General features: G+C 38.5%; 1 protein-coding gene across 1 annotated transcript in view; it reads left to right on the top strand.

Annotated features, from left to right (window-relative positions):
- DOCK1 (dedicator of cytokinesis 1) overlaps window positions 1–26,766 on the top strand; it is a 578,721-nt gene that overhangs the window by 526,485 nt on the left and 25,470 nt on the right. Inside the window, 4 exon segments of the mRNA XM_038408546.2 lie at window positions 2,137–2,313; window positions 3,489–3,572; window positions 10,147–10,284; window positions 15,448–15,593. Of these exon segments, the coding sequence (XP_038264474.1) occupies window positions 2,137–2,313; window positions 3,489–3,572; window positions 10,147–10,284; window positions 15,448–15,593 (545 nt within the window).

Below are 26,766 nucleotides of genomic sequence, written 5' to 3'. Positions count from 1 at the left end.
ATAACACAACATTTTAATTCCTGATATAAATACTCTGGGTACATTGCAGAGCACAATGAATGAAACTCCTTTGAATATTTTATAAGTTGTTGATAGAACTAGAAAACTCCATTTTAAATAAAGGGTTGATGCCACATCAAATCATTTGACTAGAGAGGATTAAATAATTTAATAGATGATTTAATTTTTTTCTTTTTATAAATAACTAATAGCAGCTTATGATGTCCTTTAATTTGTTGTTTGAAATTATTTGCTTCACTTTTACTAATACTTCTTGGTCTGTAGATTGTTTGCAAACAGGTTGTTGTGAGTATTTGAATATGTTAAAATTTGAGCTCTGAAATTTTAATTGGACTCACAGATAATATACTGGTGTTTCTCCAGTATATTATGGATGAGCATAATTTCTAAAATCAGGTTTCTGGTTTGAAACCAGATTTACAAGTTCAGTATTGATTTTAAAAGTTTGTGTGTACAAACTTAGCAGAGTCATTTGTCATGAAACCTTGAATTCTAAAATAATGCTCAAAACACACTTTAAAAATTGTAATTAAAACAGACTTGATTTAATCAAATAGCAGGTGTAAGAGTGACAACTAAAGAAATTTTATTATAAGTGGCTCTCAGAAGCATGCTAAGCAACTGATAGCTAGCTAGAAATGCTTCATTTATGTAGAGTTTATGTAAATTAGAGTGTAATCAACTATACACTTGCATTTTCCTAACAGGCCGCAATTAACCCCCATCACACACCTTTTCATTCCTACCACAACATTTTTTGTATAAATAGGCTAGAACTTTAACACTCTTTAATTGAGAGACTTCCAAAATGTGGTGAGTGGATAACTAAGGGTATTGCTGGTGGTCTGTAGAGAGCTTGCTCTCCTCATACAGGGTATTTAGTCACATTAATATGTATTTTAGCTATATTTTAAATATTTTCCAGATATTACTTTTAGGCATAATCAACTGCTGTAATTGCCAAAAGGATGTATCTGATCACAAATGATGGGATGTGATCCATATGATTTCAAATGGGAGGGAGGTGCATATAATGCAATCTCTATATTAAGAACCGATTCACCTTATTAAAGCGTTTGAGGACCCCTACTTTAAACAATGTAATAACTTTAGACCATGGAATAGAATCATAGAACTGTAAGGGACCTAGTCCAGAGTCCCCTGCACTCATGGCAGGACTAAGTATTATCTAGACCATCCCTGACAGGTGTTTGTCCAACCTGCTCTTAAAATCCCCAATGATGAAGATTCCACAACCTCCCTAGGGAATTCTTCCAGTGCTTAACGACTCTGACAGGAAGTTTTTCCGAATGTCCAATCTGCTAATACATCCCAGAATTATGTTTGCTTTTTTTGAAACAGCATTACACTGTTGACTCATATTTAGCTTGTGAACCATTATGACCCCCAGATCCCTTTCCGCAGTACTCCTTCCTAGGCAGTCATTTCCCATTTTGTATGGGAAGAAAGCATCTTTTTGGTTTAATTATCCAAAATAGAATGAAGACAGTGGTACCTGCTGGACAAATATGATGGCCTTTTTTACAACATATTTAATACAACTTCCTGAAAGGCTACCAGTTACTGCAAAAGCCACATAGAAGTACCTTCTTCCTTTTTAATATCTGAGTATCTGAAGAGCACATCTTCAAAGTCCATCAGACAATCCAGTCCAAGATGCTGGCTCTGCTGTTACCATAATGGTGTCTGGATCACTCTTCTGTATCCACGAAGAGCTGCTTGTCCATAAGTCGTCATATGCATAATTTTCCTCAGTATCTCACAAGAAGCTCACTTGGGCTCAAGCAATTCCAATGTTTTAGACTTGCTTCATCTTTCTGAGAGCCTTGGTCTATGCAGTAATTATGCTGTAAGAGTGAAAAATAGTAAACCTTTTATCTATTTATCTCATATCAGTTACTGCAGTATTGACACTATATATCTTGCCTAGTAGAAACAGCACCTTCTTGCAGCTATTGACTAAAATTCCTCTTTCACTCTAAAATCTATTAGTTATCATTGGGATGGTTTTGTGGGGAGCAAACTATTCAACCGTGGCCTGCTACATGGCTACTGGACCAGTAATTAAAACTTATTTTTGTGCTGTTCTTTTAGGTTGAAATCAGTCCACTGGAAAATGCAATAGAAACTATGCAGTTAACAAATGATAAGATCAATAATATGGTTCAACAACATTTGAATGATGCAGATCTACCTATTAACCCCCTCTCTATGCTACTTAATGGCATTGTGGATCCTGCAGTCATGGGAGGATTCACGAACTATGAAAAGGTATGTTCAAAATTAGCTTTGTTTGGTCACGGAATCTAATCAAGTGTGTGTGGTGTGTACGCGTGCATGAGTAAACTTATGCATTATAGGTCAGTTTTGGAAAGCTAAAATTTTCCACGTCTTGAGTATATTATAAATGGGTGATATTTATAAAGGAATTCTGTGGGTTGAAGAAAGAGAAACAGTGAGGGTTATTAACCATTGGACCAATTTCCCAAGAGGTGTGGTAAATTCCATCATTTGAAATCTTTAAATGAAGATTTGATAACTTTATAAAATTTATGCTTGTAGTTCAACTGAAATTTATTGGAGCTCATGCAGGTATTACTGGGTGAAATTCTATGGCCTGTGTTATATTACTTGATCATCTAGTATGACCAGTTGTCTCTTCCTGCCTTAATATCTATGAACTAAAAGTAATTGGGATTAATTTAGTGAAAGTGCCTTATTATTATATATTAGTTAATATATAGTCCATCCAAATATATTTGAATGGCTTCAGCTGCTTATCACAGACCTAGTCTGATAAATATATACACGAGAGCTTAGTATAAAAATGGTGAAAATGTAAAAACTATATTAGTGCCTATTCAAACTGCTGTATGTAGGCAATAAGTTTTTGTAAGATAACTAAAGGAGACACGTGATTTGCACTCTTTGACCTGTTATCGGAAGAACTCTTCCGGCCTCCAATATCCCTGGCCTACTTTACCTACATAGGACGCCTAAACCACTGGATTCTGATATATAGTATTGTGGAATGTAAATCATGTTGTTGTGCTGCAACATGTATTGTAGGCTTCAAAATTTAACTAATCTTCCTGGTGACCCCCAAAATTGCACTTGGGCACAATACCCATAATTGCAGATGAGGAGGACTAAGCAGAACCCTTCAGCAGTACTTCTTGCTTGACCAGAGGGCTCAGTGTTGAGCAACATATGATAATATTCTTCCCCCTACTTTACTGCCCCCAAAGGATGATATCATGATCTCAGGCACTATTAAATTGTCATTCATTGCTTTTAATTATGTATTTGCAGACATGTTATTACTGATATTTTTTAACAAAATCTTTTGGTTTGATTCATTTTCCTTTGCTATAACTAAAAGCCTTCCTAGATAGTAAATGTTCAATCATTTTCTGAAATAACTGGTATTTTTCTGTTTTCATTAGGCTTTTTTTACTGAAAAATATATGCATGAGCATCCAGAAGATCACGAAAAGATAGAAAAACTAAAGGACCTCATAGCATGGCAGGTAAACTGTCTAATTCAAATCATGCCTGGGCCAAGTGGCATACAAAGGCAGCCTGCTGTCACTTGTGACAAAATTCAGGCATCAGTCCATTCACCCTAGTGTATACATTTCCGTGGCATTTAGACTGTCTTGGAACATGAGCTAAAGTTCATCTTTTCAAATCTGACATAGTTTGTCATTTGATAATCCCACAAGTGACTAACATTATTAACCCATTTTTTATTACATAGTTTCTCCTGTTACCAGTTTAGAGATATAAATACTCTCTCTCACTTTCAAATGACTCAATATCTTATGATTGTGTTGGCCAATTCTGTTGTAAATTTAGTCTAATTTTTTCCAGTATAGTGCTAAATTAATAAAGAATTACAATAAAAACTAAATTAAGAGGATTCAAGCCTTACAGTTTAAGAACTCAGAATTTAAATCCCTAGGTTACATGTTCAACTGTAAGTCTGTCTCCTTGTGCAAATGCTTTATAATGTTGTCTGTTTACATGATCACTTATTGTTTCTCCAAATAATATATATATTATATTTTTTTTTCTACAACCACAGATGTGCATATGTAGCATCTTGTAGTACTCTATACTGTGTATGACAGATAGTTGATTAAAGTCACGTATACACAAAATGTATAGTAAATGGACAAGAGTGTCCGCGAAGCCTTTGCGTCATTCCCAGCGCACCTTACAAAATTGTAATATGTGTATGGATGTCTGTAGATATATATTACAATTATATAATATATATATATATATATATATATATATATATATATATTAAATATATATACACATACAGACACACAGATGATACATTATATATTATGATATTTATATATATATATATAGTGGAACTCTACAATGCCATTTTTACAATCACTGTTCATAGAAGAAACATACTTTAAATAACTTAAGAGGTGTCACAGATATTTGTAATGAACCAGAAATAGGACCCAGATCTCCAAGTCCTGTGCCTTAAACATAGTATCATCCTTCCTCTGTGAAGAGCTACATTTCTGTCTTCCAAAGAATACATTTCAGGAAAAACAGGAAACCACATTCTAGTTTTCTTGGAAGGCTGTACTCTGATATTTTTTCATTGGCCTCAGAATAATTTTATGATAAAAATCCACAGATGTGACTAGAAATGTTTTTACCCAGAAAAAAGTATATTATAGTGTTTTATATTCAATTCTGTCTTTATTATAAATGAAATAATTTAAATTTCTAGAGGATTCAAATTTAGATGTAGTAGAGACCAAAGATACAAAATTCAAAAATCCTCGAAAGGCCAAAAAAATATTGCAGAACAAACACTAGTTTGGTCTGCAAAAGTTTTATTGATTTTTTTATTGTTGTTGTTCCCCTGTAAGGTTTACAGTAGATTGGATTTTAGAGAGTTCAGATTCTAGAGAGGAAAATAATTTGATCCCAAGAGAGTAACTTCATGTCAGTACTGTCATTGCCCGTAATGACCATATTAAAAATGAATTGTATTGGTGCTCATGAACACATTTTACCCGAAAAGAGGATCATCCTGCTGGAAACACGTATACATTAAAATAAGAATAAACACTGGAAAATGTATTGCATTATTTAAAATCTGCAAGTTTTGTTTTGTCAACATGTTTAAAAATACACACAACTTTCTTGTCACCAGTTTAGTTCCAAGTATGATAGAAGCAGAGCAATTTAAAGACAAGAGATTAATACAAACAAATATTTTTCTGAAACTGTCACCAATAAGTGATAAAAATCAAAAACCAAAAGGAATAATTTTGAAACTACCTGATATAAAATTAGAGTGGTCATGATTCCTAAAACGTTTCTGAAAACTTTTTCAAATAGCATAACTTCATAGAAAAGGTGGCAGGTTAAAGAAAACTTTTAAACACTATTTCACATAAGGAACAAGATGGCTCAAGGGACTGGAGAGAGATACAGTATAGAGCCTTTTTCCATTAAATCACTAGTTTGACTTCATCTCCAGCTCAGCAATAGGTATCCGTTGGCCAATATGAAACACAGTAAGTTGGCAGTCTCAGTCCAATTCCTAATAAATAGGTTTCTGTATCTCAACTGAGCATATTATAGGTGCTCAGAGATTTGATATCCAATATAGATCATTGTGTTAATAAAACATTATGATGTCGAATGTTGCCAATTACCTCCATAACTATTTTGTTTGTAGTGTTGCACCCCTTCACCTTCCCTTTGTCTCATTTGTCTTTTGGAAAACAACCTCTTCAGGGTAGAGATGGTGCCTTCTATTTGGAAAGTAAAATAAAACATGTATTTGGAACAGAATACAAGTTTTTTCATTGTATATTCTTATTTTTAAATATAAGTGTTGGCAGTAAGATGATCATCTTATGCAGTAACTTGTGTGCATGGGCACCACCGGAAACAAGTAATCTTTAATAATCTTTAATTGATACTCTTTAGTTGAAATGTAATCTTTGTTGAGAGAAAGCGTGAGAGAGAAAGAGGCAAAAGATTAAGGCCTCATTCCTGGGTACCTTCTAGGTCAGTGGTCTCCAACCTGTTTACACACAAGGTCACTTTTTGAATTTAAGTGCAACCTAGGATCTACCCCGCCCCTTCGCCGAGGCTCCACCCCACTCCTTCTCCCCTCCCTCTGTTGCTTGCTCTCCCCACCCTCACTCACGTTCACTGGGCTGGGGCAGGGGGTTTAGTTTCAGGAGGGGGGGTGGGCTCTGGGCTGGGGCTGAGGGGTTTGGAGTGTAGGAGGGGGCTCTGGGCTGAGCCTGGGGCAGAGGGTTGGGGCGCAGGAAGGGGTGAGGGATACAAGCTCTGGGAGGTAGTTTGGGTGTAGGAGGGGGCTCTGGGCTGGGACAGTGTTGGGGTGTAGGAGGGGTTATGGGGTGCATGCTCTGGAGGGGGCTTAGGGCTTGGGATTGGGCTGTGGGCTCCTGCTGGGTGGCACTTACCTCAGGTCACTCCCTGGCAGCGGTGCAGCGAGGCTAAGGCAGGCTCTCTGCCTTCCTCAGACCCACGCCGTTCCTGTGGGGGAGCACGTGGCTCTGTGCGCTGCCTCTGTCTACAGGCACCGCCCCTGCAGCTCCCATTTGCCACAGTTCCCCATTCCTGGCCAATGGGAGCTGCAGGGGTGATGCTGGCAGGCAGGAACAGCGCACGGAGACCCCTGACCCCCTCCCCACTATATCACCAGACTTTTAGTGGCCGGAAATAGTGATCAACTGGGAGAGTCGATCATGATCTACAGATTGGTGACCACTGTTCTAGGCTCAGTCTCAAAATTGGCACTACTCTCTGGAGAGGCCCTTAAAGAACAGGTTGGAAATACAGAGAGATGGAGCAACGTGTGGGAAAAATTCAGTGTTGCATTCCAGGCTTTACTTAAATCGTGGATGAGAACTTCATTTTTCAGTGCTTCCATGTAGTCTGGTGCCTTCTGTTAATGTGTACTTCAAGCTACTACCCTAAATTAGTACCGTGTAAAACAGTCACAACAAAAACATCCAAACTTCAGGTGTTTGAACATTATTTTAAATTCATGAAAATCCTATGAAATACCATGGTATTTCTCTCATGGGAAATGACTGTGTTTCTCAACCATTAATATTCTAGTTTTTATATCTATTGTATTTTTATATCTATTGTATTCATTTAAGGTGTTTATTTTTGTCTAATTTTGTGCCTTTTCACTTCCTAGAAATATCAGATCGTTTTATTTGACAGTATCATTTAGATCTGAAATAGCACATGACAGTAATGAAGTTCATCTCAGTGCAATAGTCACTCAACTTCTAGCCATTATACTTAGAGCACATCAAGACTAGTACACAGCACAAAGAATTATTTCTGTACCCTTCCCATACCAGTGAAAGTGAATTACAGCATACAACATGCAAAGTTAAAAAAAAATCCCTTTCTTGTAAAATTTTCCATTTCATAGGTGCTCAATTATTTTAAAAAATAGAATCAGTGTGATTTTATTGGTAGTTTTCTGTTTAAACCAAAACCCAGAACCCCATCTGTAGTACATAATGGAATGATATTAAGAAGTAATGGCAGCTAGAGCCATGATAAACTTTTAAAAATAGAGGATAAGGAAAAATATATTATGGCATAAATAATATATGGATACATAGACCACTTATCTAAAGCTTTGGCACCCTTCACAATCTTTTAAAATATGCCAATAAATAAACTGATCATTTCTCTAAGGTCAAATAACTTGGCAACAACATAACATTCAATTAACCCTCGCCCCCTTGCCTTACACACACAGATACCCCTTATCAAAATTCTACACCACTGCTAATCAGACCCACCTGTCTCCTTTTGGGCGAGGGAGAAAAGATGGTCCTTGCAGCATTAGGATTTGGGGTAGGTCAGTTTCTCTTGGAAGAGAAATTGAAGACAAAATGTACACAAGTGCTGGTTACCTTGAAAAGAGGTGGTCAAAACTGCACAAAATAATTCCACTTTCAGAAACCCAAATTAAGACACCATCAAGTTCTTAAATTCAGCCCTGTTCATCTAAGAAACAGCTCTGTCTTCCTTGTTTCCTTGCTCTCAGGCATATCTGGTCTTCTCTCATGTCTGTGCCCTGCAAATTTTGCTTAGCAAACCCTTTAATCCAGTGTCATTAAGCTCTGGATGCAAGGTGCTCATGTTCTCAAAACTAGCCTGGACTAGTTCAGACAGACTTGGCTGCTAATCTTCCTTGTTCAGCTGCTCTTGAACATCAAGGAACTTCACACAGGTTTGACTATATCCATTGTCCACTGGAACCAGCTCATCTGCTAGTCTCCATCATAATTAAAGAGAATGCTTAACATACACTCCCCCCACCAACATATGCGCTGCAAACTACAGTAGACCGCTGCAAAAATATATTTATAAATTTTAAGATATGTTGCCCAAGTCGACCCATTCTCTTATAGTGAAGAAAAACAAATGAGCCAATGCACTCCTTAGTTGGCCCGAGGGGAACTGAGATTCATTTATTGTAGACAGAAAATTAGGAACAAGACCATTCTAAAGTTTAATATTTTTGCTACTGAGTACAAATCAATATGGATTATAAATAAAAGTAGATAGAGTAGACATATTGTATTTGTATTGTAGAAATATTGTATTTTTTTGAAGAGTGCCAAGAGAAGCAACAGCTGTGTGCTATTAAATAGCACAAAATGTGTTTTATTCATGGATTCATCTGGATAAGATTTCTTAAATTTGTTCACATGTAATTTAATTGTGTACTTCTTATCCTCCTTACTAATAAGTCTGCTCATTTAGATTGCTGATCCGTCATATTAGAAAAATCTGTTTTTAATCAGTATTACAGTTTAATTATGAATTATTAAGAGAAAACCTCTTAGCTTGATTGCTGCAAAGAATATCTGACTCAGAACCAGAGCACTGTGTAGGTTGGAGCTGATCTGGAAAAGGAAATATTTTTCTTAAACATGAGATAGACCTACTATCGGATTCTTCTGTGTTGCTGTGGGAATGAAAATGTCTCTCTTTAAACATTTTAAAAAGTCAGCTACACCTCCACACTATGAACTAATTATATAACCTTGTGTTGGCATGGATATTTTGTGACACAGCCTTGCAGATAAATTATTATTTTCAGTTATAAAAGGGAATTAATTTATTCTCACCACCACCTCTATTAAAAATCACTGAAAACTCAATTTATGATGAAAAATATTATCATTTTTGGTATGTAGATCTGTATGTTTTCTTAACAAATATGTTGTGTACAATATCTTAAGATTTTTTTTCCTGGTAACACAGGGTTTAATAAATAGCATGTGTTAAACAGAAATAGATATGAAAATTGTTTTTCTCTGCTGTTTATTCCCATGAAACCTGGTGGGGCTGATATTAATAGTGTAGCTCAGTGATACTCAGACTCAGGCTCGCAAGTGGCTCTTCAATGTGTCTCCTGCAGCTCTTTGCAGCACATTATATTAAAACACTATGATTTAATTATTAACCAATCAGGACGCTTTTAATATGTTATTAACCAATTGTAGTTGATAAAATAATAATACTTGGTCAGTCATTTTGCTGTGAGAATTATATATATAAAAAAACTACATATTTCCCATCTTTCTATTTAAATATGAATATGTAGTACTATAGTAAATGAAACAATGAATTCACACAACAGTGGCTCTTTTGGGTAATCTGGATTGCTAATTTGGCTCCTGAACCACTGAGTATCACTGGTCTAGCTTTTGAGTCAAATTTAAAGTACAGTATGTATGAGGGGTTTTTAACCATAAAATAAAGGGGTATTTGTTCAACCTGATAAATTTAGCTGTATCTTATAATTGCTTGGCAAATTATGCGTACATTAATTTTAAATGACTATGCGCAACACAGAGTGAAAATGAAATCATATATAGTACCAAAAATCACCATGTTCTGCTTTAGTTGCTATTAGTGTTCCATAAAAATCTCATATTCCTCTTAGAAGCCTTACAGTATATGCAGAGTCCCCCTTGCTCTATTTCCTTTTATGAGAGAAGACCAGAAAATTCATTGTCATCTAATTGTATTCTTTAGATTCCATTCCTGGCAGAAGGTATCCGAATTCATGGAGAGAAAGTAACTGAAGCACTGAGGCCATTTCATGAGAGAATGGAGGCCTGTTTTAAGCAGCTTAAAGAAAAAGTGGAAAAGCAATACGGTATCAGAACAATTGTAAGTTGTCTCAAAATCTGACATTTAAAAAAGTATCTGTTTTTAGAATTGCTGTAATTCACATTTCAGTCATTAAATAAATATATAGAAAAAACAGTTTTAATAGAGTGTGATTAAGAATCTGAAGGGATATATATTTCATTTTGTTTTGGTGGTGTGGTGCTGGTGTATTTAAACTCATTTTTAGACAGAGGTTTATTTCTCTTAACATCCCTAAAATTGTCCATGTTGGTAGTCTTACGAAAGTGTAGTGACTTGCCTTGTGTTGCACATCAAATGAGTATCTCTCCTGAGATTAGAATATAATATCTTTCTGATTTCTAGGTTTTTGTCCTGTACAATATGCCCATCCAGAAGGTTGTCTTCTGAAGCATAGTTATATATCAGGGGCTTCAACAGGTACCTTTGTCTGTAACTATGCTAGATGAATAGGTCTACTTGGTTAATTTACCTCTGGACTAGCAATTGTATTTTAGAGCATTGGGCCAAGCTAAAGACTTCACTTAAATTGTCAGTGCTTAGGAGAAGTGGCCAAATGTCCCAAAAAACATTCAAAAACCCTTATCAACACGACTCCTCAGCATAAAAAACTTACCCTAAAATACCAGGGTCTGTCCATTGGAAGTCAATATAGTCCTTCAAAGGGTTCAGGTTTTAAGGATCTTTTACATAGGTTACAATCTCTAGGCGGTTCTGACATCTTTGAAGCATTTGTTCTTTGAAGTCAGAGGTTCATATCAAGGAATATCACAGTGTGTCACTTCCAAAGCTAGTTCTAAGGCTTTTTTACATTTTTTTCAATAAGTCAGGGTCCTGTATCTGCAGATTCTCAGCAATGACTTGTTGCTCTTAAGTACACTGCATCCTTGACCTTACTTGTAAATCTCAGGCTACAAAGAGTAGGGATGGCCAGTACTCAACCCCATGAGCTTCTAAACCCAGAATTGAGTTCAATCCTTGAGGGGGCCATTTAGGGATCTGGGGCAAAAATTGGGAATTGGTCCTGCTTTGAGCAGGGGGTTGGACTAGATGACCTCCTGAAGTCTCTTCCAACCCTGATATTCTATGATTCTACTATAACTCCAAACTGTATTTCAGGAGAACGGGGGGGATGTAGATTGTTCTCAGTGGATGTCCTCAGTACTGTAGTTTGCACTCTCCCAACATGAGCAAATCATTTTTGGCCACCCTTCTGCCTCAGCTTCAAGATGCAGACAGAAATTTTGCAAGTCCCCTTACACTTTTTGAACCTTGTTGATTAAAGGGGGTTAGTTAGTAGAGAGATTTTGTTTTTGTTTAAGACTGAGTGTTGCTGCTTAGTGCAGAGAGTGTTTCAAGTGCTACCTCTTGTAGCCTGCACATAGGTTATTAATCGAGAATGTATTTTGAAAGCTGTAAGTGCACTTGGAGATTATGCAAAGCGGGCACGTTTTATAAATAAATTTTAAAAATTCAGTAACATACAAGTAAAGAGTTAACCTTAGGACTGACTGTGCTGGGATTTGTGTTCTGAAAGTATGTTGAAGGCTTCTGTTCCAACTCTTATGCCTTGTATATGAGTAGCATTGACAGGCTCAGAATCAAAATCTCCATCAATGTTATAAATATTCTTTAACCTTGTTGTAGGTCTTGGTTAGATTTGTAATGAAAAAGAAAGACTTATATAAAACTTACGTCCACTGTACAGTCTTTTCCTCTTGTTACGGTTTAAAAAAACAAACAAAATAAATACATGAATGTGTTCAGTATTTATCAGAAATATAAATGAATCTATACCAGTGAGTGAATAAACTCAGATTTTGTCTACTTCTTTATGTTAACATGCATTGTTCATCTTGGTCCCAAATGGCTAACTAGTTTTCAAGCTGTAGTAACCACACAAATAGCTCATGAAAAAAGAAATTAAGGGAGAATCTACTCAACAATTTGATAAGATGTGACCTTGTAGCGAAATATGATTTGTCTCCAAGAAAGCAAATATCAGAAATTGCTTAAGTAAATATTTTCCCAGAAATTGTAAAGAATAATTTCAAGCAAGAGAAAATGTACACTAATAATTGAAACTTACAGAAACTCCCCCACAAAAACAATTAATATATTTGTAAGATTGCGCAAATGCATTTCCTATCAACAAGACCATTAAAAATAAGGAAAATCGCCAGTTGAAGAAACATTAACTACTACATTGTTCTGCAGGCAGCCCAGCTTGCCAGTGTATGCTTCTGGTTCCCAAGCTGCCTGGCTGCAATCTGTACTCCGACTCTGGCTTCCTGCCTAGTTCTGTGGCATACTCTAGGGAGCATGCATGGTAATCCAGCTAACTCCTTGTTAGAAGGAAAGCTGATGAGTAAGACACAGTAGCAGACAGATCCCAGCAGGGCAAGGAGACAAAACAAAATATTGAATGCCTGGCTGCAGCAGAATGGTGAATTCCATGGTGAAATGTTGACGTCTGTGGAGTTTGGAAAAAGCCAGATTCCACAGTCACCCCACTTGGGATGATTGGGGACAGTTCATGCCCTTAGAGTTATTATATCAGGTAGTCTGCATACTTAGGCAGAAGTCGCTGCAGTGGTTTACATTTGGTTCATGTTTTGAAGGCTCTCTCTGCAACCATAAGGGCTAGAGCCATAATTATTTAAAAATGAAAATTCTGAATTTGGAGCATTATTCTGCAGTATTGGGTGAATTCCATAGCTACAGAATAAACAGGGCTCCCTCTATTCCATTTTTGAACTTTGTATGGACCTGTAAGGTAGGATTAATCAGACAGGAGCTCCCAACAGGTTTGAGATTTTGGATAGCCCTTACCAGAGGCAGCGCAAGATGTGGTTCATTAATCCCACCCCACCACACAGTGCATCCCATGAAAGAGCTAGCCACAGCCTAGTCCTTAGTGAATAACGATTGAAACACTCATAGGAAAATTTTGCAAAGAAGTCTGTTAAAGGTTAATTCTAGGGTGATTCCACCACTAGAAAGAGCAGCCTGACATTACGTCCCTTGTATGAAAAAGGCAAACTGTAATTCATGGAATGTGTAACCTAAAAGTATTATATCCAAGATTCAGTGCATCAAATTCTGATCGCAGTTACGATGGATTTACAGCACTGTATGTCCAGTGATGGTGCTACTCCAGATTGACACTTGTGGCATTGGGATCAGGATCTGGCCCTGAATTTCTGTTATTACTGGGGATCACACAGGTGTTTAGATTGTGTATTTTAAACACACTAAGTCAGAATCGTTGCTGTGACAGTTTTCCACTGGGCCCAATAGAGTGGGACAACAGGATAGCTCTCGGATTCTTTGATCAGTGCCACTGTAGCTTAGCACATTCTGGGCTAGGTGCCAACAGTCCCCAAGAGAACAAATGCTAGCTGAAGATAGCAAGAGCACAGCACACACTAGCCACACCAACTCTTTGCCCTGACTAAACATCCTACTCTGGGAGTCTGTGGGATGAGTGGCATGAGAGCCTGTGCACCAGGGAAATCCCCAGAAGCACAAGGGGAGCAGAATGGGCCAATGAATTTGACTATGACAGCCCTGACTTCAGAAACTCATTTTCAGATCCTTCTATACTGGTGATGTTGTTAAGGTAATGACATATTTAGAGAAGAGAGAAATCCTATCTGAAGCTTACCAGCCTTGTTAGTATCCTTGTAAATGTTGTTCCCTTTATGGTCCTTAAATCCCTGCTTGATATGTTTGATGCACTGTACCTCTAAATAGTAATTTATTCCCAAGGAGAAACGAGATATTGACATTAATTATACTTGTGTCACTTGCTTCAGTCATATACATTAACATTGTCAAAGAGACGACTGGAAAGTCAGACCCATTTGGGGTTATCTTGCCAGTGTCACTCTGATCAACTACTAAGAATTGATGGAATTTTATCACTTCTGTCTTTCTTGTACAATGCCAACTTTGCAGTAGTTGACAGCGTGGAAAAGCTACCTGTGACTAAACAGCAGGAGATTCTTATTTTTGTCTGAAAAAGAGTTCAATTATTTTATGCATATATCAGTTATTAATGACTAACAAAGCTTGTATAAATATTCAGAACTATAAAAGAGCATCTGCATAAGAAACGTTTAAATATTTTCTTCTCAACCTAGATGTCATTCTGTGAAAGTGGCTCTGCTAACAGCAATACCATATTTGTGGTTTTTTAAAACTTTGGCTCATTATTGCTGTTACTCAGTGCTGGAATATACTAGGGTACCAATAGCATGCCACATGCACCACAACTCGGAGGAAACTGTAGGTGCTTCAACATCTAGGTGTTGTTGGTGCTGGTAGCCCTGGTGAGTCCCAGTAACCATTCAGACACATGGTTAAGGGAAAGGTTATTTTGTGTGGAACTGGCAGGAGAGGGAAAGATTGCAAATACCCTAGGTACAGAGGCTTAATAGTTATCATGCAAAGTGTACAATAATGGTAAATGTTTCCATCCCTAGAGGGCAGTCCAGTTGAGAATTCGGGTTCTTTAGGCCTACTAGTGCCTCTTCAGTCCAGACTCTGCTCAATGCGAATAGGACCTTGCAGGTCTCCAAGCCAGACTCAGTTAGAGTCTATCATTGGGGCCCCTCTGCAATGGCTCCCCGCCTACCCACTGCTGCTCCCCCATAAATCCCACACTAGCCTGCACCCAGGTGTAATGTCTGGCAGTCACAGCCTGTTCCACACATAGCTCTCCATATTGTTCCTGTTTTCAACTTCTCTCCAACTTCCTGTTTCCATGTGGCCACTGCTTCAGTTGACCTCAGCTCCTGGCTTCCTTGTGGCCACTGCTTCCAATCACAGCCCAGCCACTTCCTGGTTCAGGGCCTTTCCCCTTACCTGGCAAGAAGAATAGGAAGTGCAAGGGGTGAGGAGGAGCTGTTGGGCGTTGTAGTCCCCTGCCTTGCAGAGTCATACCTGTGTTTAAAATTAAGCATATGCTTAAATTCTTTCCTGAATCAGGGCCTAACTGTTTGCATTTTTCCTTAAATATATCTAGTAACAGTATCTGTGTGATTATAATTTTTTTGTAACTGAAATAGCATAAAATTCTAGGTGGAAAAGAAGCATTTAACCATTCAGCATTACATGATAATGACTCAAATTTCAGGTTGTGTTCTAAAAGGAATAAGATCATATTTTTCTTTGTTGTAGCCCTCAAGTTTGGATGATAGACGAGGCAGTCGGCCAAGGTCTATGGTTCGATCATTCACAATGCCTTCATCTTCAAGACCTTTATCTGTTGCATCAGTATCATCTGTCTCATCAGATAGTACCCCTTCCAGACCTGGCTCTGATGGGTAAGTAAGGTATAACAATTAAAAGCTTGTAATTGTGGAAAAAGATTCAGCATGCAAATCCTTACTGGGTTGGGAGAAGCTGTCAGCACCTAAAAATCTCTTTAATTACAAATGTATAGTACATTGCATGTGTTATCTTAATTCTTTGTTTTATAAAGTTACCAGTATGAGCAAATAAATCTCAAGTACATTTATTTTGAGCAAGTTGTTTCTATATGGAAAGCAGTTTCAGGTATGCATATTGGGAGACCTGGGTCTTATTAGAAATTTGGCATTTTAGAAAATTCTTTCCCTCCCTCCTCTGCAGTGATACTTCCATCTCTCTAAAACGGACTACCACTGAGAAGAAAAGCATTGTTTTTTTTAACAAATACGATAATTTCTTAAAAGAATCTTGTTTTTCTCAATGCTGATTTCAAGATACACCATTTGACTTTTATTGGGGCTGTCGATTAATTGCAGTTAACTCACACGATTAATTAAAGAAACTAAAAAAAATGAATTGCAATTAATTGCATTTTAAATTGCACTGTTAAACAGAATACCTATTGAAATTTATTAAATATTTTGGATATTTTTCAACATTTTCAAATATATTGATTTGAATTACAACACAGAATACAAAGTGTATTGTCACTTTATATTTTTATTACAAATATTTGCACTATAAATATGATAAAAATAGTATTTTTCAATTCACCTTATATAAGTACGGTAGTGCAATCTCTATCATGAAAGCACAATTTAAAAATGTAGATTTTTTGTTACATAACTACGCTCAAAAATAAAACAATGTATAACTTTAGAGCCTACAAGTCCACTCAGTCCTACTTCTTGTGGAGCCAATCACTAAGAGAAACAAGTTTATTTACGTTTATGGGAGATAATGCTGCCCGCTTCTTATTTACAATGTCACCCGAAAGTGAGAAAAGACGTTTACATGGCACTTTTGTAGCCAGCATTGCAAGGTATTTACGTGCCAGGTGTCCTAAACGTTAATATGCCCCTTCATGCTTTGTCCACCAGGTGCAGATTGGGGTAAGGCAGGGTTTAGCTGCCAAAAAGTGAAGCTTTGTGGTAGGATTGCTTTTCATCGCCAGAAAATGACTTAAAAGAAAACTATATCCATACAAGGCTAGGGAGGAACTGGCTGTGTGCTGCCACCATAAAAGTGTCATTCTCTATTTCTCACTCCTCATGGAAAAGTTACTCTTTCCATGTCTGCATATTTGGCTCTTATCTCTCCTCTAAGCCTTTTACATTTTTGCCTCTTTCAGCTTTTTCCATTTTGCACCTCTACCCCAGCTCTGCCATTGTACATACCATTTGGCAGGCTGTGTGTTTGTGGCGGGGGGCACACATGTTGAGGACAGTTTTGGGATTATTCCATTGGAATCCGTTTTACCTTGTTCTCCTCCTCCAGTCTGTTTCCTTTTTAATCCTGCTTCATAGAGGTTGTGCAATTCAGAAGAAAGCTCTATAATGCAAGTCATCTTCTATATGTAAGCTTTTTACACATGGAACTATTACAAAGAATTACAGTTACAAGTTTCTTTTATAGCCATGTAGGTTGGTCCCTCCCCTTCCCCTGAAGTCAGCTGTGTGTGTGAACTCAGTTGAGCCTGAACAGAAAAGTGAAACTAACAAGGCTCTTTGCAGCTCAGCTGACACAGCGAACGAGCCCCAAGGCAGTTTAATAAATAGCACGACAACCTACTGGATACATTTCATCACCAGAAAAAGAAAAAAAAAAAACTTAGTTTTGAAGCTCATTGTGAAATAGGGCCTGATCCAAGGCTCATTAAAATTAATGGGAGTTTTTCATTTTATTTTAATGGAATTTGGCTCAGGCTCATAGTGCCTTGGAAAGTTGAACATACCTATAGCTTAATATGCACAAAAACCTTTGACTTTTGCTAGGCTGTACATCTGTCATGTTCTGGGTTGCAATTCAGACCAATGAGAGGTTGTGTCACCACTTGTCCTGTAATTCTTAAATGCTGTAGCTCCTTGTATGGACACTCCCAGTAAGCATAGAAGAATGCACTGAGTGTCTGTGAGCTGTGCAACCCTGGTTCATCACTCTGACCCCAGCAGCCTGCCTACAACACAACAGCCCCATCCTGGTCTTGACCAGTCATGGTTACTAATTGCAGGGTGACCCCACCATGCCCCCCGTCCCTAATTTCCCCAAAACCATCTGTCCTGAACTGTCCAGCCCTCTCCTGGAACACTGAGACTTAATAATGTCTGTTGCTCCTTTAAAGAGATAAAATCACGGCAACTTGTTGCCTTAACTGAACTTAACATTCACTTCAATACAAGCATAACACTGGGTTGGTTTAGCTTAAAAGTAAAACAAGTTTATTAACAAAGAGGTTTTAAGTGAGTTCAGGTACAAGGGATAAAGACAAAATGTTTACAAGCAAATTAAAGGAAAATATGCTGTCTAATGGCTAAGATTTAACTAAATAAGCTACAGCCTTGGTTGGTACAAGGTAGATTTCTTACCAATCTTTCTTCTTTCCATGATGGACTTTCAGTTAGGACCTTGGGCTTGTGCATTTTAGGAACATAATTCTAGCACATACCCTTAACTTTTTGTACACACCCTGTACATATGTCATGCAAGACTATTAATGATCAGGGAGGAGTTAGTTTTCAGTGATATCTTACGTGATGCCTTTTAGATACTCATACTTAACACTCTTGTCAATCTGTGGTTTCAGAGTAGCAGCCGTGTTAGTCTGTATTCACAAAAAGAAAAGGAGTACTTGTGGCACCTTAGAGACTAACAAATTTATTAGAGCATAAGCTTTCGTGAGCTACAGCTCACTTCATCGGATGCATTTGGTGGAAAAAACAGAGGAGAGATTTATATACACACACACAGAGAACATGAAACAATGGGTTTATCATACACACTGTAAGGAGAGTGATCACTTAAGATAAGCCATCACCAACAGCAGGGGGGGGGAAAGGAGGAAAACCTTTCATGGTGACAAGCAGGTAGGCTAATTCCAGCAGTTAACAAGAATATCAGAGGAACAGTGGGGGGTGGGGTGGGAGGGAGAAATACCATGGGGAAATAGTTTTACTTTGTGTAATGACTCATCCATTCCCAGTCTCTATTCAAGCCTAAGTTAATTGTATCCGGTTTGCAAATTAATTCCAATTCAGCAGTCTCTCGTTGGAGTCTGTTTTTGAAGCTTTTTTGTTGAAGTATAGCCACTCTTAGGTCTGTGATCGAGTGACCAGAGAGATTGAAGTGTTCTCCAACTGGTTTTTGAATGTTATAATTCTTGACGTCTGATTTGTGTCCATTCATTCTTTTACGTAGAGACTGTCCAGTTTGTATGTCAGGCCTGATGAGAGCTGTTGATACAGAATAGTGAACCACAAATGGGCCTGTGTGTCACAACCTCGCATTTAATCCAAATATCTGTAAGGGTGGTGTGGTGGGTGAAGTTATATGAACACTTCTCAGAGTTTAACTGCAAACACCTAATGGATTTCTGTCTTCATTTTGGTGCCATTTCTTTAGTACATTCAGCTGCTAAATGGTCACATGGGTAAACTGGGCGGTCTAGAAAGGTGCTTAATTTGTTTAATTACACAGTTAATGCAGGTTTTTACTTGTAATAAAAGGGAAATAGGGGAGGGGTTTTTTGGGGGGGGGGGGGGAGTTGCTCATTACACTCCTAAAAGGGTATTCAGTATAGGTGCCCTGCTCACTTTAAGTAAACCTAGAGCTAGCTCGCTGTTCTCCCCATAGGGAGAACAAGTGAATATGATTTTACTGGGTCTGCAATCTCATGAAAAATTACTTGAGGTTAAGTAGTGAAACTCATATAACTTCTCCCAACAGAGACTGGGGAATATTCTGTCACCACCTACACCAATGCAATTTAATCAAAGTCATAAAGGTGGCACAGATGTTAAAGGTTCTGCCTAATTCCCATTAAAATCAACTGAAAGATTCCTATGGACTTCAATGAGAGTTGGATCTTTATTTGTGTGAGGTCCAGCTAGGCCCATTAATCCACCAATGAACTGAGCCCCAGAAGTTTGGCCTTTCAGGAGACACGCTACTACAAACAGTTCTACCCATGGCTTGGAGATCAAAATGTTTGAAGATTCTTTGACTTGGGAAAAAATGGGTCTTTTCAGAAGTCACTATTTTAGAAAAATGCTTTTAATTGGAACAGTATTTTGCACATTTAATACAGCACTGATCGGAAACAAAATCAATATGTAGTTATTAAAACATTCTTGAAAGGACACTTTTCTCTCAAACAGTGGTGACACCTAAAATTGCCTGATGTCTAAGAAGCTGAAAGTGTATGGTTTCCTATAAGGTCCACACCAAACTTTGTTATTTTGGGCTCTTAAATTGTTTATAGGTATCAATATTGATACATGTAAATGTTGGTACTCACCAGTAATTATACATATGTATTTATAAGCTGAATGTGAATAGGAAGTACCAGGTAATGGTAGGAAGTGTGGATATGGTGAGAGGAGCATATTAAGGACCAGGACTATGGGAACGTGCAACAGGGCTGGGGGGCATGGAGCAAGTATGGTGACAGTCTGGTCTGTTCATTGTCAGCATTGAGTGGAACAGGGCTCTGCAGGGGGATGTCGGAGTGGATGATACCTCTATGTGGGGGGCCATTAAGTGAAATCAAGGTGGTGGGTATGAAAAAAATACAGGGCTTTTCTTTGTTTGAGAGGTGGAGGAGGCATATCTGTGTTGATAGCTATCCATGCTTATTAAAGCCCTTGAAAATTCAACTAAACAAAAAACTTTAACTTAGAGGTAAGGTTGTTGAAGTGCAAAGCCCATCCGTTCATTCTCTTAAAAATAAATAAATAATAATCAAAGAAATCGCCAATTAAGCTAACATTCATATTCACACCAATCTCAATCACAGCTAAACATCATAACACCAAAATACACCCAGAGTCCATAACTACAATATCAAACTTACTTGTAATTCTAATGTACAACCAGGCACAATCCAATCAGCTAAGTTCTCCAAACGATACTCAAATGCAAAACCTTATCTCTGACTGGATGCTTCCTCTTGGACAAAACACATTCTATAAACTTAAAATTGTATGTATGTCTATCAATAAAATACCTGAATCTGACTGAGGTTCGAATAAAGTTTTCCTGTGAGTGATTTCAGGGAATTAGATATGATTGTCATTAGTTAAGGAATTGTATATTAATTTGATATACAAGGTTTGATAGCATCCTGAAAGAAAAATAAAAAAGACAAGCAGAATTGTACTTTAAATATTTAATAAAAAAGATGTTACTTCTAGTGTCTTAATGTTCCCCATTGGAAAGTGAGATTCCCAAAGAATATTTTAATGTACAAACACTAACCAGTGCTTGTTTTGCAGAAGTCTTTTTCTTTAAGAATCATCTACATTATAAACTGTTCTGCATTTTAATCATAAATAGAGTTGTAGAGAAATAGGTTACATTAAAGTATACAATGCTGGATTAATATTAGTGGAGAAAGTTTTTGACTAAACAAATTAGACGATGGAAGACCTAAAGAAATTAGTAGAGCTGGCCAGGAAATGGAAATCCCTTCCCATGGAAAATTTTGTGGTTTTGGGGGGGTGGGGGGAATTGTCCTGAATTGGGATGTTAAGTCAAAAGCATGAAATTTCTCATGGGAAGGGATTTCCAGAAAAATTCCATTTTGGGAGACCCAAAACAGAATTTTTCTGTTTACTGGCTGCCTCAGTACAGCTCCCAGCACAAGTGGTGCCCTGATGCTAGAAATAACTTCTGATTTCTATTGCAGTATTATTAATAATGTGCCCAGAAGAGAAGCAGTTAAATCACTAACTAAATGGTAGTAATCACTCCTGGGTTAGAACACAAAGACCAGGAGACATGTTCTATTCAAGCTCCGACATTAGCCTGCTTTGTAACCTCAGGGAAGTCATTTCACCCTTTTGTGAGTCAGTTCCTGATCATAAGGTTAATTAGTAAGGGCCCTGTACCTGGGTGCACTCACCTCTCATGAGTGCCTCCTTGGCCGAGTGTGTGTGCCTGCACCTCTCAGTTTGTCCCTACTCCAGAATAGGCCAGGACTCCTTCCCTGGAGGCAATAACTTTGCCCTCTCAGGGCCTTTCTGGCCCCAGCTCTTCAGCTGGGCCACTAAAAGAGTTGAGTTCCCCCTTCTGAGGTGTCTCAATGTCCAATCCACTTCCCCCAGTGACTAATGGTCTCAAGTTGCAATGGGGGAGGTTTAGATTGGATATTAGGAAAAACTTTTTCACTAAGAGGGTGGTGAAACACTGGAATGCGTTACCTAGGGAGGTGGTAGAATCTCCTTCCTTAGAGGTTTTTAAGGTCAGGCTTGACAAAGCCCTGGCTAGGATGATTTAACTGGGACTTGGTCCTGCTTTGAGCAGGGGGTTGGACTAGATGACCTTCTGGGGTCCCTTCCAACCCTGATATTCTATGATTCTATGATTCTAATGGGAGGCTCAGGGGGACCTGGGCCCACCCACTACTCCATGTTCCAGCCCAGGGATCCTGTAGATAGCAACTGTAGTTGTGTCCCTTTATCTAAGTTGTGCTGCTCCCTGGGCCACTTCCCCGCAGCTCTGTACTGTCTTCACCCTTACCTCAGGGCTTTGTCTGGATGGAATCCCTGCAACCAGCTCAGGGCTCCTTCTCGCTCTCCCCAGCTTCTGGCAGCACTACCTTGTCTGAGGTCCTGCAGCTCCCTCAGCCAGCCACATACCATCTGCACTCCTCTAGCTCTAGCAAGGAGCTGAACACACTCTGGCCCTGCAACTCTTCTTTTCTAGCCTGCTGGGCCCTAATTGGCTGCTTCCCAAACAGCCACTGTAAGCAGCTTGGAGGACCTCTCTACTGCCCTTTTCTGTGATAGGGTGTGGCAGGGCCACAGGCCTCCAGCGGGGGCCTCAGGGCCTAGTCCACCTCATCACAGACCCACTTCTTCAAGGTGCTGATTTGAATGTCTTTTGTCAGATGTCTGATGAACAAACTTAAGTTCTAAGAAGGGCTGGTCAGAAAGTGACATTTCAATTCTGTGGGAAATTCCAAAGTTAAAAAAAATTGTCCTCAAAAATTTAGTACAAAAAGTGAAATTTGAAAATTTCCCAGAGAACAGAAATTCCAAAATTTCATTTAGAAAAAGCAACATTTCATTTCAACCTTTTCAAAATGTTTCCAATGCTCCAACAGAGCAGAGCTGTGGCAACCCACCAAACGGGGAGCTGGACAGCCTCAGCCCTGGAATCCCTGGCTCTGGGGCAGTCAAACTGGTAGTCTGGCTGGTAGCTGGTGATGCCAAGGAGCTTGGAGTCTGAAATCCTGGAACTCCAGGCTGTCAAGGAGCTAGGAGCCTGGAAGCCCATGCTCCCCAGCAGACTGCCAGGCCTGAAACTGGTAGGAAACCAAATTTCCAGTAGCAGGTGGTGTCCATGTTTCCACTGGAATTTCATTTTAATCACATTCCCATTGAACATTTCAATTTTAGCAAATCATTATTTTCCAGTGGAAAAACATTTCATCTGAAGATTTCCAACCAGTTCTTCATTTTTTTTTTTAAATCAGGTCAGTGTTTTACATAATTATTTAGCAACATTTTTGTAAGTCTAATACGAGTTTTGAATGGGTCAACATATTGCAGAAGGTTCATTATAGTCTTAGTTTAGATTAAAACATAGCTTTAAAAATTCACACCATTGCTGATAAAAGTTACAGATTAACAATGGAGGCAGTAGCTCTGATTTCAGGATTGCCAAAATGTACTTGAAAAAGGATTGTAAAAAACAAAACAACAAGACTCAGTAATTTTGGAACTAGGCTCTTAAGAAGATAAACCCCAAGGAGAGTCTGTTTTCATCGATGCAAATGAATGTTACTAGCATAAATTCCTTACGCATTTTCTTCAATATAGACCGTCCAGTACAAAATACGTTGAATATTTGAATAGTGGGCAGTAGCTGATTTATAGATGCATATTATCATATCTTAGTATTCTCAGTTTCCATTCTTTGGAAATACTATAATGTAGTAAATATGAATAATCCTGCCTGTAATACGTACTGCATATTTCTTTGTCACTGTAAAAATGTGGACTGCAAGTGCCTCCTGCTGTACTCTTTTTTTGCCTGTACTCTTCTTTTGTGGTGCCCTCCACAGCAGTTTCTCTTTTCAGATGTTATTTCAGTGACTCAGCCTATATGTGAAACAAATAGAAAATAAACCCCTTCCCTTCCAACGAACGGTTCGTCCCTCCCCGAGATCCTCAGTCCCATCTCTGGGCCTCTTTGAGCACTTTCTACCTTCTTGGGCTCCACACAAAACTTGTTGCCTCCTCAGCCCTTTGCCACTCAGCATGTGTCTGGTGGAGGGATCCGGCCCCACCCACTACTCTGGGTCCTAACCCAGAGACCCTACAACTAGTAGTCACCTGTTGCTTCCTTCGCTAGTGTTTATTCTTGCATTCCTTGGGCTGCTTCCCACTCTGTCCCATCAGCTTCTTGGGTCCTTGGCCTGTTCCCGTGTTTAAGCAGGGTCTCTCCCAAGCCTCCTTGCTTAGAGAGTCTGTAACAATCTCTATCCTGTTCTCTCAGGGTTCTTTCTCACAGGCGCTTTACCTCATTAGCTTTTAACAGTCTTTGGCCCTTCTTGTCAAGTCTCTCTCTCCTAGGCCTCTGTGCCTGGAGAGCTTCACAGTCCTATCCCTGCGTAGGCAGGGTTTCTCCCCATTCTACGTACCTGTGGAATCTTCAAGCCTTCCACTTCTTCTGTTTCCAGCCAACAACTGCTCTGTCCTGCTGCTGCAGCTGCAGCTGCAGCTGCAGCAGCAGCAGCTTCCTCAGCCTTCCAGGAACATTGTACTTCCTCCTCTGGCTCCAGCCAGCAACTGAGCTATCCAGGCCCTGCAACTCCTTTTATATGAGCCTTCTAGGTTCTGATTGGCTGCCTCCCTTCAGCCTCTCTAGGCCACTTAGAGGACCCTACTCTATTGCCTTTTTTCTGTGGTGGGGTGTGGTAGGACTGCGGGGTCTTCCTGAGGGCCTGAAAGGGCCTGGTACACCCCATCACAGTCACCATGTTGAAATATATATGTATACTATATATGTTATGCAAATATAATCCTTGATTATACACTGGAAACCTCTAGTACACAACCCTGAGCCTTTGAACCTCAGATAACATCAGGGGATTTCTCAAGGTCAGTGGGAGGTCCACACTAGTGGATCCCAGTGCAGGATCAGACCCTAGAGATGCAGGCATTATAGCTCAGTATATACTTTTCTTCCTTATGAAGAAAGCTTTCTCATAAAGAAGATTGACTTTGTATCACACAGTTTGTCTTTCTGCCATGTGATAATTTTAATTTGTTTTTATAAATTCTTTAGTATAATGTTTAACCTAGGTTGTGTTCTCTTCATCTTTCATAAGATCAAATACATATCAAAATAATTTTTAGTCTGAAATTTATCTTTTTTAAGCTAATTTTGTAGAAAAAATTACCTTTTATACTGCACATTATACCTGAAAAATTAGCCCAAAAGGAGTCATAGTATGTTTAGATCTTTAATTTTCTGGAAATTTAAGCCAATGGACTCAAAACAGAAAAATATCATTCAAATGTTCCATAGAGTTTTCCTTGGCGTATTTAAATAACAAAATTTAAAAACATGTTTAAATATTGAACTGTTTATAATTTTCTTTTAAAAGTTCATTTAAAAAGTTCATTAAAACCCTAAAGGCTTCTGCTGTACAGTTGGAGCAAAAAATAGTCAACTGTGAAGGGTAAAAATGTAATCTTTTCAAAGAGAGGTTATGATAGTAGGGTACCAGCCTTGCATACATTCACACACTCAAAATGCATGTCTGTTTACCAAATGCCTGAGATTTGTACTGTTCCAGTTATGAAAATTCATCTACTATTCAGAAATCAACCTTGCCCTTAGTTATTGGCAATAAATAACCGAACCTAAAGACTTTCACTAACTTGTCATCCTTCGATCTTTTTTTATAGCATCAGAAGCTTGGAATTGCTCTCTTATCCTCACAGTACAGTGTATGCACAAACATCACAGTCTGTAAATATATGCATACACATACACATCTAATCACATATTATGCATTATGTTGTTATACATGCAGTTGGTACCACGGCTTATAATTAAGGTTGCCTGACACTTCCCATTATAAACCCTGTTTTCAGTTGCTTATAACTTTGCCAACCTTTAACCCATGTGGGTTGAATTTTCCATGCCAGATGTCTGCCTCAGATTGAATTTTCTTTGGAAGATTTCAGCTGAAACTGTTCAGATTCCTGAAAACAAAACAAGGGAAAAATACATTGTTATGCCCGTGTAAAAAAAATTCCGGGAACCTTTTCTTTGACAATCTCTAATGCATCCATTCTTTGGAGCAGGGACCAAAAATTTGGCAAGGAGGTGAGTCTTTTGCTGTGCCTGTGAAGATCCACCCATCCCAAGCCAGCTAAGCTATAAGCCTTTGAAAAATCGCATTTTGCACACATGTAGTAGACACTTGCTAGACTGCAGCTAAATTTCCCAAAGATTCCGTCTGTACTGGGCATGATCTAGCATTGGGCAGAGCAGGAATTTCCCTGCAATTGCAGCAGCTCTGAGCTGTGGGTTGTCCTGGGTCCAGGTTTGGGCACCTGAACTAAGAGCAGGCATTTTGGGTTCAAGGCGAGACAACAGGGAACCAGTTAGTCAAACTTCAAAACTGTTGCACTGGAAAATTTTCTACCAGCTCTAGTCACTATACACCTTCCAACTTCTGCAACAAATGAAGCAGGGGGCCAGCAGACAATAGCCTCCTTCTCTGCATAACCATGATTCATACTCCGAGCATGTCTGTCCTGAGTATTGAATGAGGCAGGAGTCCTATAGAGAAAATAGTATGTGATTGTGTAATTAGAGTCTTTATCATAATGCATATGCACAAGGGTGCCGAATTAAGGTTGCGGAGGCAACATTAGTTCTGGCATTTCCTAACTTTTCAGTGCTTGACTTTGCAACCTTAATAATAATCTTTTAATGTACTTTTTTGTGTACATGTATACACAGTATGCATATGTATATGATCACTGTATATGATATACACACTGTAAA

The sequence above is a fragment of the Dermochelys coriacea genome, chromosome 7, assembly GCF_009764565.3.
Source record: "Dermochelys coriacea isolate rDerCor1 chromosome 7, rDerCor1.pri.v4, whole genome shotgun sequence".
Lineage (NCBI taxonomy): Eukaryota > Metazoa > Chordata > Testudines > Dermochelyidae > Dermochelys > Dermochelys coriacea.
Note: the sequence above shows the minus strand (reverse complement) of the source record. Positions and strands in the feature narration are given on the sequence as shown.